Genomic DNA, 19,662 nt, shown 5'->3' with positions numbered 1-19,662 from the left:
CTGTGCAAGTGTCTAGGCATGTCACTGTCATTCATATGTGAGAGAGAAAAAACATATCATCTTCTTGCTCTCACGTATGGACTAATAGGGTGGCACCATCTGTCATAACCTTTGAGTGTGCCTCCTTATTAGAACCCTAGGCCACTCTACAACCATGTCAAAATGACAAGCAGTAAGAGATTTCTTACAATCTGATTTATAACATCACTATGACCCACGTCATAGTTTAACAGTATCCTAGGGTTCCAATAGGCTAGTTTCCTATACTTCAAATAAAATATTTTATGCAGTGCACGAAATAAAGCACCACATAATTAGAAGAAAAATATGGACAATAGTTATGTTTAAACATAATTTCTATTTAATAAGTCAAAGAGAAAGATATAAAGTAAATTAATTGACCGTGACGTCACTCCTCACTATTTCATAGTAATTCCATATTAGCAAATCGTTTTGACACTTCTTGAAAAGAAGCTGATTTGACTAGTAACAAACTAGCCTATTGGTTGACTGTACTTTAGTGAAGTAGTACAATTGAGACTTGGATGTGACAAATTATAATTTGCGAACTTCGATCTTACTGATAGTCATTACTGATGCTATTATCCTGATGTTGCGCAACTTGGTCCAGTGATACTAAAACCCAAGTAGACCTTAGTAGACCTTAGTAGACCCTAGTAAACCTTAGTAGACCCTAGTAGACCTCAACGCTCTCCTGATGATGCACAGTATCCTGCCTGAACATCTCCACGTCAGCCTGGGAGTCTGCGTGGATCATCTTGGCGCGCCCCTCCTGCACAAACAATCACAGCGATGATTCGTAGAAGTAGATGGTGGCCTATGGCAAAAGTTAGTTTCTTCTAAGGCAAATGTGAACCTTAGAACAATGTTGCACTTTGATCTATTTTTCAAAGATAATGCTATATTGTAAAGTGGAACACATGAAAGCAAAAGTTTTTCGAATTTCTTTTCCAGTCAATAAAAGAGTGAAGACGTGAGATGAGACGTGAGACAGACATGAGACAATGGACTGGCCGATGTGTCAATTTCTATAGAAGTAAAGGCCAATATGAATTATGAACCAGGGGTCCGCTTTGACAACTAGTCCCAAGATTTGGCGTAGACACCAGTTTTACGAAAGCGACTGCCATCTGACCTTCCAAGCCTAATAACTAGGCCTTATTCGGATTAGTCTGGTTTCCTCACGAGGTTTCCACCCGATGTGTTTGGAGCCCACTTTATGGCTGTTCGGTTCTACATACCTTAGGATGCATCATGATGAAGGGCAGCTCAGCGGCGAGCTCTCCAGCAAGGGCACCGAGGTACAGCTTCACCTTGACGCTGTAGGAGACCACAATGCCGAATGCGTCACGTTGGTCGGGGTCCAGCATCCTATCAATAGGAAATGGATTGTTTTTATACTAGCGGTGGCAAACAGGCATACGTTCCGCCTGATGGAAAGCGGTCACCGTAACCTGCAACTCAAGGAGTGTCACGTGCGCGTTGACAACCCATTAGAAACTTGTACACTACTTTTTGCTGTGTTAAGTACACAGCAAAAAGTGATGAATTTCATGTGAACGTCCAATAACACTTCTACATGGTAGATAAAAGGTATCAAATGAGGAAGTCATTATCTACTGATCTGTGCCTACGAGATTTTAAATGTGAGACAGTCTGATCTAGAGTACCCTGATTCAGTAATATGCCAGCCTACGAGTATACTCTTGCTTTAAAGAGACCAAGGTCATATTTTCCAGAGAACCATAAATGTACATACGTATTTTAAGAATTCAAGAAATCGGTATTGATTTGGAAGAAACCATCACATAAAATATAATCAAAACAATTGCGTGGACATCAGTATTGTAATCATTAAAGCATTAGCCATGACTTCACGTGTAAATGTTTATAAGGTTTGTTTGCAAACAATTTACTCACAGCGTGGTAGACGCAAGCGTGGCGTCACCGCGTTTCAGCTGGCCGTCGAGGGCGATTCCGCGCTTGTCGCGATTGGCTGATAAGGCTGGAGTTAGGTGCAGGACTCGCTGCAAACTGGATCCAGGTTGTAGTGGACATCCATCCCTGCACACATAAAACCAGCATAATAGTCAAAAATTAATGAAGTTAAAAAGAAAACTTTTTCTGTCGCTTGGGTCTTCCGATTGTAAAATACTTGGGTGAGAGAACATAAAAAGTGAGAGCTAAATTTTAAATCTAAAGGATGATTCACATTAGAACAGAGTCAACCTTGACTCGGTGATTACCAAGCGACGGAAGATCCGGATCGGTTCTGACCCGGCGTCCATCCTTCAACTTGACATAGTAAATGTTTGAATAGTCCGTCTTTTTGCATTTTCAAAATTGGCTTAATACATTAAACCTTAGGTATATTCAATCCAATCTATACATTTTTAATGCAATTAGAATTGTAAAGTTATTAGAAAGGTTAATAAGATTTAAAATTATTTATACTAACTGTGTTTCCACACTGGCGACGATATTGCGATACTGTCCACTCTGGAACAGCACCACATCGACCCCCTGTTGCACAGCCGCCTTGATACGCTTCACCACCTTGTTGCTATGGTTACGGACGCACACGTTCACAGCGATGCTTTCTCCATGCATGTACAGTTGCTTGTCCAGCGTCAGCTCTAGTTCCAGTTGTCCTGGAGACAGGACGAAGTCCTTGCGGACGACGGTGCATGGTTGCGGGCCGGGCTTGCTTGGCGCGTATTGGACCTTGCGAATTCCGAGGGCGATCGTGCTCCTAAAGAAATAAACAAGGATAAGTTGTGTCCACTATCTATTTATTTATTTAAACTTTATTGCACAATTTAAAAAAATGTATTACAAATGGCGGACTTAATTCTTTAAGGCATTCTCTACCAGTCAACCATAGGGCAAAACAGAAATTCACGAATTCTAAGTTATAACTAGATTTATTTCTCGTAGTTTATGTTATATGATGGTGATCACTTTGAAAGATATGATGATCCCTGACGTCTTTCTAACAGTGTAACATAACGAGTATTCAGAAGTCCCTTGCCATTTTCCTATTCCGGAGTAATTTTACACAGGCACCAATTCTGAACTTATTAAACAAGTTTCATTCTTGCGTCAGTTTTATCAAACATGTGACTAACAGATGCAGCCGGTATATTCAGTTGGAACCAGAATGTATCTTCAGCAAGATTCGTTAGTATATTCTAAGATATTTTATCATACATACCTGCGATGCGAACGATCAATCTCGGAATCCCTAACGAACAGCTTGACTTTTCTCCCTGACTTTGTTCCCTCTCGTCTTTTAAAGCTGGCCAACAGAGCCCGGCGCACCCTATGGCCCGGTTAGACGAGCGATCGATCTCAGAATCGCCAACGAACAACTTGACGTAGTAATGCACGCCGCAAGGTTCCCCTTCATCCTCCAAAGCTGGCTGGAGTGTCACGGAGCCAGGCGCGCTTGATGGCACGGTTAGACGGAAGACGAATGGATTTTCAAAAAGACTCTCTGGAATCTGTCTAGGTATTATAGCGTTTGTACCTGCGATGCGAACGATCAATCTCAGAATCCCCAACGAACAGCTTGACGTAGTAATGCACGCCGCAAGGTTCCCCCTCGTCCTCCAAAGCTGGCTGGAGTGTCACGGAGCCAGGGGCACCCGCTGGCACAGTGAGACGGAATGGGATCGCGTTTTCGCCGAGCTTCTTTACAAGCCGCTCCTGGTGAAAACAGAAATGTTTTACAGTTATTATTTGTTTTTCCGTGATTTAATGAATATTTTTGGTATATTTTCTTGAAACTTCGATAGTTTGAATGTTGACGTTGAATGACCTATCTCTTCAAAGTCGAAGAGTTTGTAAAGCCTGAATATTTTAAGATATTCAGGTTTTTCAAACCCCCTTTAACATATGCCGGACACTTACATCCAAAGTTAAGAATTTAAAACCGCTCTCAAAGGCCGATAAGATGGTGATCTCACATTTTTTTAAGCCTCCGCCACACATAAAGCGTTTTGATAGCGTAGCGTTAGCGGAGCGCAATGATAGCGGTGCGCCGGACGAACGCCCGCAATCCGCGCTTGTTAGTTCCCGCCGGCGTCCGCTGGGTGCAACGTCAGCATTCGTCCGGCGGACCGCTATCATTGCGCTCCGCTAATGCTCCGCCTACGCTCTCAAAACACGCATGTGTGGCCGAGCTTTTAAAGTTTTTTTTTAAGTCGCATTTGATCAAAATGAAATCACTGGATCAGATTGTTAGCTGTTTAAAGTATCCTCTTTCAATGGATCAGAATGTTTTCTTTGTTAGGCACTGGTCCCACTAAAAACGCGTAAACAAAAGATACTTAGTCACTCTCGTGTAAATAAAATAGAGCGAGCGAGTAGTTCAGCGCTCGGCGAGGAATAACTCGCATGCGCTATCATCGCGTCTCTTTTATTTACACGAGACTTAGGCACTGAGGCTAGAACGTACGAATTTTCTGTTTCTTCTGTTTATTTTTACACTTAATTCAGAATAGGCCACGAGTGTAAACTAGTCTGCGGTTCATTTAAAGCCGTACTCATAATGAAGCAGTAGCGGCCGCCGGAATGCAATAACGCGCTATATCTGCCGCTAATGCTGCCAGAATTTACCCGCCACCTGCATTCTTCGCTGGGGTGAGTATCTTGTTGTTTTACACTACTGTAGTCTTCTCTAAAGTACGTACAAATAAAATCTAATGCACAATTTAGAGTACCTAGTTAAGTAAGTACTTGTACTTGCTGTTTTCGGGGTATTTTTAGAGCGGGCGGTAAAAAAAAGTCATGGTCTCGTTTATTTGATCAAATATTTGTAGAAAAGTTAATTATAAGTATGTACTTACGAGGTATGGTGCAAAATAAGAAATAATCACGTTCCGTTACCTCTTAAACCTAACTGGAAGCGACATTCAGATTCAAAAATCTAAAGTTAGTGATTTCATTTCTATTCAGATGATAAATATGGCACAGTCCCTACTGTGCCATATTTGCAAAATGCACAGGAAACCGTGACATATCCCTATATGTCACGGTTTCCTGTGCATTTTGCACACTTATACCGCAAGAGAGATCAAACCTTAATACCTACTAAGGAAAGTACAGCGGTCTCGGCGCCGAATATATTTTTATCCCATTCGGCGTCGAGACCCTTGGCCCGTGGGGCCCTGGCGCTCTAAGTCTCTTCAAGGACCTGTCGAAGAGACTAAGAGACGCCACCGCAGACCGAAGAGCTGGCAGCTTCCTCACTCAGCGTATTAGTTTGACAATCCAGCGAGGAAATGCTGCTAGCGTCTTCGGTACTATGCCTCAGGGGCCGTTTTTAGATTTATTTTAGTTTAATTTTAGATTTATTTAGTCTAATTTTTATTTTAAGTTTAATTTTAGAATAATTTTAGATTTATTTAGTTTAATTTACCTGTAATATTATTTTAAAATTGTGTAAATATGTTATTCAATATATTATGTGTATCTTAATAAACTTATTTACCCACAGTACAATACAATATCCATTTTCAGCCTAAAGTAATCTACACTGTTGGTTTTCCTTTCAAATCATTGTTTTATACCTACTTATCTTGTATGTATTATTTCATTTGCAAAAGCTCCTAAATATTTTCCCTAGACCGCGCTTTAGCAGAACCTTTTCGATTCATGCTTGCTAAACATCCAAATGTTCTTTTCTTGAGAAGAATCTTGGAAAAGAGTTAGAAACTTATTCACCTGCGTACGAGTAGGTTCCCAGTTCCTCTTCTCTGGCGGAGGATACAGTTGCTCGGAAGCCAGGAACAGCTCCTTGTAGAAGTTGAGCCCCATGACCTCGTCTTCTTCCCGGCCGTAGCGGAACGTGCACACCACCTGGCCCCATACTTTGCGGCCGCGGACGTACTCCTCGTCTAGTACTACTACGCCGTCTGCAAAACGGTAATGAATATCAGCTGAAGCTTGGTATGTCCACATTTCAACTGCATTTACAAGGAAATCGCGTGCAACATTCGGTAAATCTCTGCCCTGTTTTTTCTCTAATGAATTTACCCAAAAATGACATTTTAGTTATTGATTATTGAATTAGTCTCAACGGGGCTACAAACATTTGAATAAATTCTTAGCTATTTTAGCTGAACACGTTGCTGATGATGGTGCAAAATCTGTCTGTTATCAAGGAAACCGTCCCACGTCAACAACTGGAACAAGAATACTGTTACAATCGAATTTTGACGGCATTCATAGCACTCATATTATCAGTCGTAAGAAACGTTGTATACTGCATTTAATTTATCACAATCTCTATCAAACCTACGTTTTCTTTTGAATCAGTAAGAAATATAAGCTCTTAGAAGACATTGTTTTAAACGGGACAATATGTTTCACCACCAATACCTATTTTTGTGACCAGCGATTCGCGCTACCAACATTGTTAGACAATCTACCAATCGATCTTCCAGCTTTAATAAGTAAATGTACGAGTTAGACTTTAAATGGACCTATCGAGGCGTACCAAGATGGATGCCTGCACCGCCTGCTGCTATCGCCTCGTGTAGGGATTGCTGTTCCACTTTCTCTAACATTTAGTTGAACCAGTATAGGCACCACTTTGAGCTTAGGTTCACCTTAGGAGTGCACTAGGGTTCAAAAACATATTCTTCTTGGGAATGAAGTTAGGTTCAAGGATTCTTCGCAAAAAAGATTCAGTAAATTGTGACTGTAAAAGTAAGCTTTGGCTTTCAATTGACAGCTTATTTTTTGATTTCTAGTGCCTGCGATTGGATTCGTCTCATCTCTACTTCGTGAAAATGTAACCTAAACGTTTATTCATTCATAAGCAAGAAGTCCAGTTCTGATCTGTAATTAAGTATAAAGGTAAGTGCGAATATGATGTATGACGCGACACCTATCTGTGAAGTGTGATTTGTTTGTGATTTTACTGAATTACACCATTCATTGAAAGTTGAACGGTTTCTCACGTCTACGCCTACCATTACATATCTATGAGCCTCTGCTGTATGGAGTAGGCACGTGGAACTCTCAGTGTGAATTCAGCAACACTCAAATGTTCAAGCGGTCACCCGCGCCAGTTAGCGTTACTGATAGCATTTTTCTTTAGCTGTCCACCCGCGTTTTGCGAGAGCAAAGGCAACAATGGTTCACGAATATTTGGTTTCACATCTTTCGACTCCCAATCATGGAGAATACTAACCTAGGTAAAAGTTAAAACTTAATAAACACGTGCAAACCCCGCTATTAAACTGGGATCTGTTAACGCCAGGCAGTTGTTAGAGCTTCGCCATCGCTCTTAGAGTGATGGATAACTTTGATTCCGCCTTAACATCTCACTTGAAAGGCAGAGTTAGCTGTTGATAAGACTAATCAAGCGATGGGTCTAGTATAGGATCATGATCAAAGGGTGGAGCGAAAAACACTTTTCTGGAATTAGCAAACCTAATAGTTATCAATCAATGCCCCTTAGTCTATGAACCTTTGTGCAAATTTTCAGCTTTTTAAATCAACATCTTCTGCCTCCGCATTAGGGTTGAAATTTTGAAAATCTCATACAAACCTAAAAATTCAACTTTCACATAAAAAAAAAATTTCGGCAGTATTGTGTTTAGTATATGTTATTGATACATATCATTATAAGAAACTACAAAAAGTTGCGAAAATAGCGTCAAGAATCGCCAAAGTTTGTCTAGTTTCAGTACATTCGCCAAAATAGCCGCTAAAATACTGAAAATGGCGATTTTTTAAGCTATTTTCGCAATTTTTGGTAGTTTCTTGTAATAATATGTATCAATAATGTATAGTGAATATAATACTGCCGAAAAACATTTTTTATCTAAAAGTTGAATTTTCAGGCTTGTATGAGATTTTCAAAATTTCAAACCTAATGCGGAGGCAGAAGATGTTGATTTAAAAAGCTGAAAATTTGCACAAAGGCTTCATAGACTAAGGGGCATTGATTGATAACTATTAGGTTTGCTAATTCCAGAAAAGTGTTTTTTCGCTCCACCCTAATGATCATGTGGGTCCATCCTGTACCAAGCAGTTAATCTGTATAGTCAGCAAAGTTCCTTATCATAATATCAGTGTTGCGATTCATTGAAAAACTTTGCTCAAGTAAAACATTAAAAATAATATTTTTAATGTGAAATAAATATCCAAGATAAAGTAATATTATGAGATATTTTTTATTATTATTAGTTATTTATAAATGGGCTTACTCTTGACCACAGACTAGCCAAAAGCAACGACGTGGCCTACGATGGATTCAAGGTTAAGGCGTTACATTTTGTGTTCGATATACTTATGTTTCCAACAATCATGTCTACGGTTTTGATACGACTTTGACGATCGTCTTGATTAGCGGGCGTTTCACAAATTACGTTTCCTTACACCATTAACAATTTTGAGCACTAAGATTGTAAAGCCTGACTTTTATTTGACCCTGAAAGAGTGTCGCTACAAATCCTTTTCATATGGCAATAATGTGCGGACGTCATGTATAATGGGGACAGCATGTACTGGTTTTGCGTTAATATTTTAAGAAATTTAAAACATGGTTTTAGAGAATCAAAATTTAATACGCCAGGTTTTAAGACTTGCTACTTCTTTCCGCACAGCCTAAAATTCATGAATCTTGTACCTTTATCGAAGTCATCGACGTTTGTTTTCTTTTTATGTGGGACCTTGTTTTGGACCGGTGGCAATGATGGAACGGCCTCCTTATTTCTTTCAATATATTTCACGGCAGAGCTACAGACACTATCAATAAGAACAAAAAATATATTAAGCTAAATCGAAACCAACTAATCAATACAGGAGACTATAAACCGTCAGTAGGACATGCCAACAACCGATCTCGGAACATTGTTATCGAAATGCTGTGAAATCCTTCATCCTTTTTTGTTGTACGTAATTTATCACGTTCAGTATAATTATTTTCACTTTTTTAGGGTTCCGTAGTCAACTAGGAACCCTTATAGTTTCGCCATGTCTGTCTGTCCGTCCGTCCGTCCGTCCGTCCGTCCGTCCGTCCGTCCGTCCGTCCGTCCGTCCGCGGATAATCTCAGTAACCGTTAGCACTAGAAAGCTGAAATTTGGTACCAATATGTATATCAATCACGCCAACAAAGTGCAAAAATAAAAAATGGAAAAAAATGTTTCTGGGGGGGTCCTACATGTAAAGTGGGGGCTGATATTTTTTTTCATTCCAACCCCAACGTGTGATATATTGTTGGATAGGTATTTAAAAATGAATAAGGGTTTACTAAGATCGTTTTTTGATAATATTAATATTTTCGGAGATAATCGCTCCTAAAGGAAAAAAAAGTGCGTCCCCCCCCCTCTAACTTTTGAACCATATGTTTAAAAAATATGAAAAAAATCACAAAAGTAGAACTTTATAAAGACTTTCTAGGAAAATTGTTTTGAACTTGATAGGTTCAGTAGTTTTTGAGAAAAATACGGAAAACTACGGAACCCTACACTGAGCGTGGCCCGACACGCTCTTGGCCGGTTTTTAAATATTATTTTGGGAATATTTGCGATTAAACCTTTAGAATTTTTACAATATTTACTTCTAGTTTTACATCACTGACATTCGATGACTTTCGATGACGGGTATCAAAAAAATCCTTGCCAGTAAAATAAATTATATAGTTCAGTTGAAAATCCGCAACGCGGCGAGGGTCAAATAAAAACTTGTCAGGCTATAACAGTGCACAACGGTGTCACCAATATTATAGACATCAACCAATCACGTTTGTGGCATCGTGGTCGTATGCAATTTTGTTTTCATCACACCCGCACTTTAAATGTGCTATTGCATGCAGGCGGAGCGTGAGTTATAGAAAAATCGTTCTCCCAAGGGAATAATGAAATTTTTTGTACCGTTACTTAACTTTTTTACATCTATTTACATATTCTTTACATTGCGAGTGTGATGAAAAACTTTATGTGTAACTCGGGGAGTATGAATATTACTAACTCGAGTCTTTAAATCGCTCCGGTAAGCCGTCGCGATTTAACTTACTCTCGTTAGTAATGTTCAACTTCCTCCCCTTGTTGCACAATGTACTATTGTTTAACGCACCAATAGGCTCGACGAACGAGATATGATCCACGAAGTCCCTCTTCGCCATATACAAGGTAAGTTTCCCATTCGGGGCACATTTCTTGAACACTTTGAAGTTGTACACCATTTTGACGGCACTAAGTTCTGCGCAACACTAGCGCTGAGGAGTATAGTGGTGGAGTATATATACAGGATTATTTTGTATGTGAGGCTTCTGAGCTGGTAATCCTGTTTGTCTTATTAGCCCGCACGTGAACGGAACTGCTTCCTAGGATTTCTGTGAATCACCCTTAAAGGTCAGTAAGTGTTGTCGGTGATGTGAAATTGTCTAGTTTGAGTAAAATAAAAAATTTTCAGCAAAATATGTTATAACCACACGGTTTTACTGTACATTTGGCCCAAAACTAACCCCATAATAGGTACACTTACATAAATAAATGAAAAGGACAATATACTTTTCCCCTCACTAGCTCGGAAACACGTGTTTTGTCCTTTAATACCAGCGGGTAAAAACGCATTTTATTCACTAGTGGGTAAAGTAATTTGACCTTGAATAAAGTCAAATTAACTGCGTTAAAATTGCTAAAAGTAGGTGAATCTAGTAATAAAGATGATTTACCACCTGTGGAACTACTGGAAGCAGTGATAAACGCATTTTTTGCGTTGTAGTTTTCTCGCTGTAGTGAGGGGAAAAGTTTTGTGTTACACTCGGGTGCAAATGTATTTTACTTCTCGTGTGTTAAAAAACTCGCAAGTTCAGGATTCTATTCTCGAACCACTCGCTTCGCTCGTGGTTCAACTATAGAATCCTTTCACTTGCTCGTTTTTCAATTCCACACTCGGCGTTAAAATACAACTTTGCCCCCTTGTATAACAAATAACTATTACTTAGCTACCTACTTAGACACAAACTTTTAAACGAAACGAACGTAAGGTAATTGCTGTAAATGTAACGCGTTGTCCCAGCATTGGTCACGGCTCACGGGTCCGCTTTGACAACTAATCGCAAGATTTGGCGTAGACACTAGTTTTTACGAAAGCGACTGCCATCTGACCTTCCAACCCGAAGGGTAACTAGGCCTTATTGGAATTAGTGGTTTCCTCACGACGTTTTCCTTCACCGAAAAGCGACTGGCATATGAGCATTTCTTTTTTTTGCCACTTTTATGAAGTGTAATATTTTTGAAAAAAAAATATGCTATTTTCACTCAGAATTACTAGCTTTTTCAATCCTAGTAGTTAAAAAATTGTCCCATACGATTTTTTCTTATTTTGTTACCATTTTCCGTACATGTTGTATGGGGTAAGAAAAGAGGAAAGTAACAAAAATGTATGGAAATTCTGGGACACTTGTCTCCCAGTCAGATTGAAAGTACTCGTGATTCTGAGTACAATTGACCTAAAATTCCCAAAAACAATCAAAATTTTTTTATTGGCAAAAAAAAAGAAATGCTCAAATATCTAATGAAATCCTTCACAAATGTTGTGTTCCAATTCCAAATATGATAAGTAGGTACATCGCGAAAAATTCGCCCAACTTGATTGCCTATCCCCATATTTATGTGAAGCGAAATGGAAAGGCCCCCATAAAGCAGAAGTATAAACGCGGCCGGTTTTACTGTAAATTGAAAGAGTGGCCGATGTCGGCTCGTAAAGAGCCTATATTCAATAAGCAGAGATTCGGAATAAATAAAGCGATCGGCGTTAAACCCTTTTGGCCCGATTCGAGCTTAGATATTCCAAATATTAGCTCTGGACATGGATTGGATATACATACATACATAGAATCACGCCTGTATCCCATAAAAGGGTAGACAGAGCACATGAACTACTCAAGTTTCAGTGCCACTCCCGGCAAAAAGGGGTTGAAAGAAATCCAAGTTGTGACATTGCAGTGACAGGTTGCCAGCCTCTCGCCTAAGCCACAATTTAACCCATATCCCATAGTCGACTTCTACGACACCCACGGGAAGAAAGGGGGTGGTGAAATTCTTAACCCGTCACCACACTGGCTACGAGGATTGGATATACCAGTGTCAAAACTCAGAAGTAGTGTTTGTGTTTTAAGGAACGTATTTTTAAGTTTAGACAGTATTTTATCAATACATGATAGCGATACTAGCTAAAACTTTCAAGAGCTACGTAATACTTAATCTTAGGTCAGAGAGACAATCGTTCACGCTCAGTGGTGAACAAAACATATCCAGGCTCTGTCGCAGCAATACAGAGACCTACGATACGCTGCGGAACATAATCTTACATGTTCATGTAAATAATAGTTATTTGTTATACAAGGGGGCAAAGTTGTATTTTAACGCCGAGTGTGGAATTGAAAAACGAGCAAGTGAAAGGATTCTATAGCTGAACTTGCGAGTTTTTTAACACACGAGAAGTAAAATACATTTGCACCCGAGTGTAACACAAAACTTTTCCCCTCACTATTAGCGAGGAAACTACAACGCAAAAAATGCGTTTATCACTGCTTCCAGTAGTTCCACGGGTGGTAAATAATCTTTATTACTAAATTCACCTACATTTATCAATTTTAAAGCAGTTAATTTGACTTTATTCAAGGTCAAATTACTTTACCCACTAGTGGATAAAATGCGTTTTTACCCGCTGGTATTAAAGCACAAAACACGTGTTTCCGAGCTAGTGAGGGGAAAAGATATTTCTATAGTTTGTCTTAAAAAACTGCGCAAGTAACATCAATTTTGTGCAATTGGGTGTTGTCAGCCCCTTACGGCTCAGCCAATGACGACATTGGTCTAAGCGTGACAGCGGTGAGCGGCGGCCATACATTGGAGCGAGACACAGAGATCGGACTTTTCATTCGCACGTATGGCTGCCGCTCACCGCTGTCGCGCTTAGACCAATGTCGTGGCTGGGCCGTTAATAATAAAGTAAGTAAGTAAGTAAGTGCTTTATTTGTAAACATGGTATTAAAAAAAAAAGTATAATCTAACTAACATTGACATCTTTGGGACATCTGAAGAATGTCATTTGGAAGACGTGGGTCTCACCCTGGGTGTCATATTTTAGGTACGTGTCCTTAAATATCAGTGTAAATAAACTCTTTATTTACATGAACATATTTACATAATTATAACTAAGACTTTCTTAAAACTAAGACTAAACTTAAAAGCTAGCTAATGTCTAAAATAGGCCCTTGAGGCATTGTACCAAGGATACTGGCGACATTTCCTCGCTGTATCGCAATGCTGATACGTTGAGCGAGGAAGTCGCCAGCTCTTCGGTCACCAGGGTGGCTAGCCGAATGGCACAATCGCTCACGAAACGAAGCGCTAGTTGATATCTATCTCTATCGCGCTTGCGTATTGGCGCGACAGAGCCAGCGGCGTATCGCTTTCGTTTGGCGTCGGAGAAATGCCATTCGGCTACGGGGCCAGTTACCTCAACCAGACGCTTCGCGATTTCTGTGAAGTGTAAATTAGAATTGGCCTGGTAAACGTCACTTTGTCTAGGCCGGCACTTGGTCAGTCAACTTCACGAATGGCAGTCGGGTGTCCCGACGATGACGTCACTTGCGCACGCGGCGCCCCGTTCATTCACCCGCGTTGTACTCGCGCGCCTGTGTGGAAGGAATTCAGACAAACTTTCTAAGACACTGCGCAGCATAGCATAACCAGGGACCGGAACCGCTTACCATAACCGGGGTTTTTCATAGGTTGTTTTAAAAACCCCAACCATAATGGTAACCTTTTGTAAGGGTAACTGTTTGATAGGGTAAGCTTATCTGATACAGTTAACTTAATTAACCTCTAACCAAAATCAAACCCAGTCTTAAAGGTTACCCTATCATTTTAGTTATTAAACCGTTTAAGCAATTTTAATCTCTGCGCTGCATAACGTTCTTTAATTAATTGTTTAAAATATGTATTTCGTCGTTTGCACTGCAAGTACCTCTGTAAAACATATGTAAAACAAGTCTACCAACTGATCACAGGGCAAAAAAAAAATCTCCAACTTGCGAGCAAAAAAAAAATAGGTATATAACAATTGGTTCAAATTCAAACGCTATTTTTAACATAACATAGGTAACTATAGTTTATTGCTCTTGGTCTTGACATAGATTTAACTTGTGACTCCATTGACTTGTGACATATATTAGGTTCAAAACCTCTGCAATATTTATGACCCTCAAAACAAATAAGGCTGTACACAAAATAACGGCCTGATTCTAAGTTTCTTTTATTTATTTAATATTTATTGTACACTAAGAAAGAAAAGCTTATAGTACAAAAGGCGGACTTAATGCCAGACAGCATTCTCTACCAGTCAACCTTAAGGCAAAGCAGAGATATTGTGTTATTATCTTTTCTTAATTATCATCAGGACAAGCCTTTTCACACCCAATAAACAGAATATATAATAGTTGCCCAAACTTTAATGAAGCTCTAATTACCAAGTCGCGTATTTCTCACCAGGGGCCAGGCCCCGTAGCCGAATGGCATTTCTCCGACGCCAAACGAAAGCGATACGCCGCTGGCTCTGTCGCGCCAATACGCAAGCGCGATAGAGATAGATATCTACTAGCGCTTCGTTTCGTGAGCGTTTCGTGAGCGATTGTGCCATTCGGCTAGCCACCCAGAGGTCGTTGCGGTGACGTCACCGACTCTTGCGCATCACAACAGACAGTTACCGGCGCGCCGCCTCGCTACCTGCGCGTTCTTAATTCAAACAAATTGTCACTGTTATTAAAGAATAGCCGCTATTTTATTCTACTCGTTGTGTTTTAAATACCTGTGACATTGCAGTAGAAAATACTAAGTTGTGTTGTGTTTATGCGCGACTTAAGAATACAGTTATGTGTTAAGAAATCACAGTTTCGACCTATTAAGTAGCTGTCATTCTTATTGAATCGTACTAGTGAATGTAGTGTTTTTTTAAATTGTTTGTGAATAACTTCAGGGATTGCTGTTGGAATGTACTGTTAGAGCAGGTAAAGAAATCGCTGCTTCGGCAGTAAGTCACCTGCACGGGTAGCATGGTCGCGCGATAGACGATAAAATATCAGGCCGTCCCTATCGCACTATTAGTAAGTACGATAGGGACGGCCAGATGTTTTATCACTTATCGCGCGACCATAATTGCCTGCCTGATAAAGATACAGTATTTATAAGGTGCAATAAAAATAGGGCACTTCGTGTACATGTATTTTACACGTTATACTTGTTATTATTGCTATTTTAGTATTTATTGTACAATTTGTAGGTAACCTCCCCGAAAATCTGATAGTTAACAAATATTAAATTTTTTAAACGTTTCTTAGAATATGATGAAGAAACAGTACCTATAGGGAGCTTACTAATTAAGTCTCAAATTATTTATTTTCATACCAAATATTAGTTCTTTATTAATAAAAAAACCTAGTTCAAAATGTAACAATTTAAATACTTTATAACAATTTCAATACTATAATAAAAATAAATTTAATACATATAGGTACCTATTCCATTTTAGGTTATATTTTAATAATTCGCTAAATAATATGTGTTTAAAATGATAAATGAAATGTAATGAACTCTATAAACAACAGCCACTAGAAATTCAATCTACAGGGTGATGAATAACGCAGATGGTAGTGGCAGAAACTGATTAATTCAATTAAATCTACAGGCGTGTTCGGATTTTAATTATTATATCTGGTTTACTAGACTCAGTCGGCTCGATTCCAATTTTAAGATTCATAAGATATTAGCTCTAAAAACGATATGGCTCGGATACCTGATATAAGTGTCAAAAATGTCGTTTTTGTTTGATGAATAATTTTCTATATTGACATAATTATCGATCCTAAAAGTATCTACTTCCTTCGTTTACAGCCGAACAATTTTACCATTAAATTTCGAATTCATTCGAGACATCGGATTCATGTCTGATGCAGATCAAATAATTATTTTTCTTAATTATGGAATACAGTTTACAGAATAGTACATTACGATACAAGTGCGTAAAAAAGGAAGTTCGAAACGAGTGGCGATAAATTAAAACACGACCGAAGGGAGTGTTTTAAATCGACACGAGTTGCGAATTTCCTTTTTGCACGTGTATCGTACGACGTTTTTCAGTACAGATGGCCCTCCGAAGTTTCAATTCAAATGAACCACTTCTCGCACTAGTGCGTAAAAAAAACACCATCTGTACTGAAAAAATATATACTTAATTATAGAGATTTTACCAAACATTCTAAAAAGCTAAAGTCATAGGCAAAAGCTAGTACATACTCGTACAATATACAGGGTGGATAACGCAAATGCCAGTGGCAGAAGCTGATGAATCCAATTAAAGCAGTTTGAATAACCGACGCCATTAGCCGGCGTAATGAAATCGCATACTAATACAACAGCAGAACGGAACGGGGCCGTCGACTATTGTAACTATTGCATGGTTTTAGTGAACTTGAATCACATTTAAGGGAATTTATAGTGTTTTGGGATTTTAAATCACAGATACTTTAATATTGCTATACTTACTTGTCAATAGTTGTCATGCTTTCTAAATTTATTTTTCTCACTGCACCCACATTCGCGAATTTCTGTTTGGCCCTATGGTTGACTGGTAAAGAATGCCTTAAGGCATTAAGTCCGCCATTTGTACTTTTTTTTTTCAATTTGTGCAATAAAGTTTCAATAAATAAATACTTCAAGCGAGTTCGGAAATCAGCAAGCTACACAAAAATGTATTAGGACTATTAGGAGATATACGAGATATGGTTATATATCTGTGGATTTACTATTTACACATAGGTAGGTACTTTTTTGTAATAGATTTTTACTATGAGAGTATCTTAAGAAACCACAAAGCATTGAGATTCACAAAATCGTTATTTCTGAGGCACTAGCTAATTGATGCTGCTTTCCAAAATGTTTCCAATCTCTTCTCAATCGAAGTACACACTTCTGCCTGTGAACCTGTATATTCTATTATGCTGTACCACCATACCTGTGAACCTGTATATTCTATTATGCTGTACCATATGTAGCCGCCGTGCAGGATCAGGAGCCGACGACTTATAAAAAACTTCAATATAAGTAGACTATATTATATTTCAAATAGGTGCTGGTTTACAAGGGTGACTTGAACTAAAAACGGTTAAGTAAGGAAGTGGTGTTTAAGGTAGCGAAGATGATGAAAGAGTGATTTGCAAGATTTAAGCTGTTAAAAACGTTGGTTAAGTTTTAGGTGCCTCATTGGCCGCGATACATCGTATGTGGTGCGCTCCTATTGGCTCTTTATAAATCTTACGGAACTAGCCGAGCGATAAGTATACAAATAAAAGGTTGCGTTCGCAACATACTCCCGGGCTTTGAGTGAGAGACTCAAGATAAACAAGGAAAAAATGGAAATTAAAGTTGAAAATTAACAAGCAAGGAAGTAAAACGACAAGCGACGTAATAGAGTAGAATACGGATGTCTTCTTTCTTCGGACGGATGTCGGCGACTCTGGTGACGATGTCCACGCCCAGCTGCAGCTTCGTGACGCGTCCCAGCAGTCACAGGAGAAGCGAAAGTGGGCGGTGTGCCATTGCGTCTTCTGCTGGAGGAGAGTAACATACTCATTAGAAAGGCGGTTCCAGTACTCCCTGGAAACTTTTAAGCCTTGAGATGTTTTCTTCAGTCCGACTTTTTGTAAGACTGACAGAAGAGAACGTTCAATAAGGAAATGAGAGGTGATAGGTATCCATTAGGTAAGATCAAATGAATCAGAAGGTAAGGGTGTAAGGGGCCTAGAATTCGAAATAGCTACTATCTGAATCAGGCAACAATTTAATTCTAAAAGGTACATTGAGTGTAGGTATAAAATGTGTTTAAGATAACAGTTTTCTAAAATCCGTTAAAGAGTAGGTATATGTACAAAATGAGGCTAATTTTGAGATAGGTAGCTGCCATATCTGACTGCAGCCTAACGTGTTAAATTAAAATTAAAAGGTTACGGAGTTCGTTTGATGTCCTAACAAACGAAGTATGGTTGACATAACACAGAGTTTGAGGCTTTCCACGACGACTCATGAAGTGGTGGAGAGCAGTAAGATACGACTCTGCCTGAAGACTTGTGACAAGTTCCAAATGCCTTGACTGAAAGACAAACAAATGTTAAATTATATGATTTAATGGTTTTGCTACTCCTACTCTTCGATGAGCGATAAGCATTGGTCCGGCAAAAAATAACATGTGTAAAATCGATAATTTTTAATTGTGTTTTATTTGTAGGTATATTTCCCACAGACATTTAAAGACGTTTAGCCTTGAACCTAATGCAATGCACAATTTGTGAAGTGAGTAACGAGCTGGGTTTCTACCTACCAACGATAGATAGTAAGCATTAATGTATGTTTGCTAAATGTTTACAAGTAATAACAGGTGGGATGGTGAATAAAGACATATGTTGCATTATTAAAGACCAGTTAGGTTTTAATACAACACACAATAAGATTAAAGGATATTAGATAGGTAAGAAAAAGATAAGATTCTTTAGGGGAATTTTGTAGGTATTTTACGAGTTCTAAAGGTTTCATTTATTAGATTGTATATTTATGTACGTATATAAAGTAAGACATGAATTATGATTTTATTATTTTATAGTTATGTATAATATGTATTAATATAGGTAGGTATGTTAATATATTAGGCAGTAGGTATATGATATTTATGAAGATATGATTTGTTAGGGATAAGATATGTATTATACGATGTATGTATATTAAGATTGTGACACCAGATCTGCCGGATTCAGCTTTTATATGCCTTTAAGACCAGCAGGATCATAGGGTCAGACCAAAGTAACTATGATCAACCTTCACGGTCATTGATGAAATGACCTTTGCCCGGAGTCTTGCACCAAGCAACGTGTAGGATTTGTCTCCTCATCATGCCTGAGGAACGAACAAAAATATGATGGTTTCGTATTTTTACAATAGGCAGGTATGGATCCGCACACGATCCAACCTAACGATGTTTCACGTAGTTGAGTTTTATGTTTACCTAATTTTATACGCGCAGTACCTAAGACGTCCCAAAACACTTCCGCCCCGACCAATATATCGATAACGGAAGGCTCGTAAAATGAAGGGTCTGCCAATGTGATGCCGGCAGGAATAGGTATATTTCTAAGATCTATGCGACTCTGCGGCAGTGATTTATTTATTACCTCCGCAACGTAACAGCTAACATACACATAATACATATACATTATTACATAGTATGCTGTAAAACCTTGTAAATCTTCAAACATTTGACGATTATCATGCATTTTTCAGAAAAAGACACCGGTAGCATCATGCAAAACGCAACAGACACCTCGCCACCTTCAGGTATTTTTTTCTCTAGTTCAATTTCCTTTAAATAATGGTTCATTTTGCTGAATAACATATGAAAACTAAGCCTAAGCCTACAACTTCATAGCCAGGTGAATCAATAGTTGAACTAAGGCAGGAAGCTGGCGGCAACCGCTACGCTGATACACAAACTGGCACAAAGCTCTTCAGTCACCTGCACCACAGTATAATAGAGTACTATCGTACAGTATGGCCACTCCCGCTCCC

The 19,662-nt window shown here is 38.9% G+C and overlaps 2 protein-coding genes across 3 annotated transcripts in view; one reads left to right on the top strand and one right to left on the bottom strand.

The window, feature by feature from the left end:
* Positions 1-408: 408 nt before the first annotated feature.
* On the bottom strand, positions 409-10,266 carry LOC125227347 (arrestin homolog). The gene is made up of 7 exons (XM_048131638.1): positions 10,115-10,266; positions 5,749-5,939; positions 3,551-3,729; positions 2,480-2,773; positions 1,942-2,085; positions 1,263-1,392; positions 409-793 (listed from the first exon to the last, which is right to left on the bottom strand). Exons 1-7 carry the CDS (start codon positions 10,221-10,223, stop codon positions 695-697), a joined length of 1,146 nt encoding a protein of 381 aa, XP_047987595.1. The 5' UTR covers positions 10,224-10,266; the 3' UTR covers positions 409-694.
* A 4,504-nt stretch (positions 10,267-14,770) lies between these two features.
* The window catches only part of LOC125227085 (glutathione hydrolase 6-like), a 62,940-nt gene continuing 58,048 nt past the window's right edge, over positions 14,771-19,662 (top strand). Inside the window, exons 1-2 of one of the 2 annotated variants that reach the window (XM_048131276.1) lie at positions 14,771-15,059; positions 19,378-19,431. In XM_048131276.1, the coding sequence (XP_047987233.1) occupies positions 19,398-19,431 (34 nt within the window). In that variant the 5' untranslated portion in view covers positions 14,771-15,059; positions 19,378-19,397. The remainder of the gene's footprint in view (positions 15,060-19,377; positions 19,432-19,662) is intronic. The other variant, XM_048131277.1, reaches the window with a different exon arrangement.

This window comes from Leguminivora glycinivorella, chromosome 6 (genome assembly GCF_023078275.1).
Source record: "Leguminivora glycinivorella isolate SPB_JAAS2020 chromosome 6, LegGlyc_1.1, whole genome shotgun sequence".
Taxonomy (NCBI): domain Eukaryota; kingdom Metazoa; phylum Arthropoda; class Insecta; order Lepidoptera; family Tortricidae; genus Leguminivora; species Leguminivora glycinivorella.
Note: the sequence above shows the minus strand (reverse complement) of the source record. Positions and strands in the feature narration are given on the sequence as shown.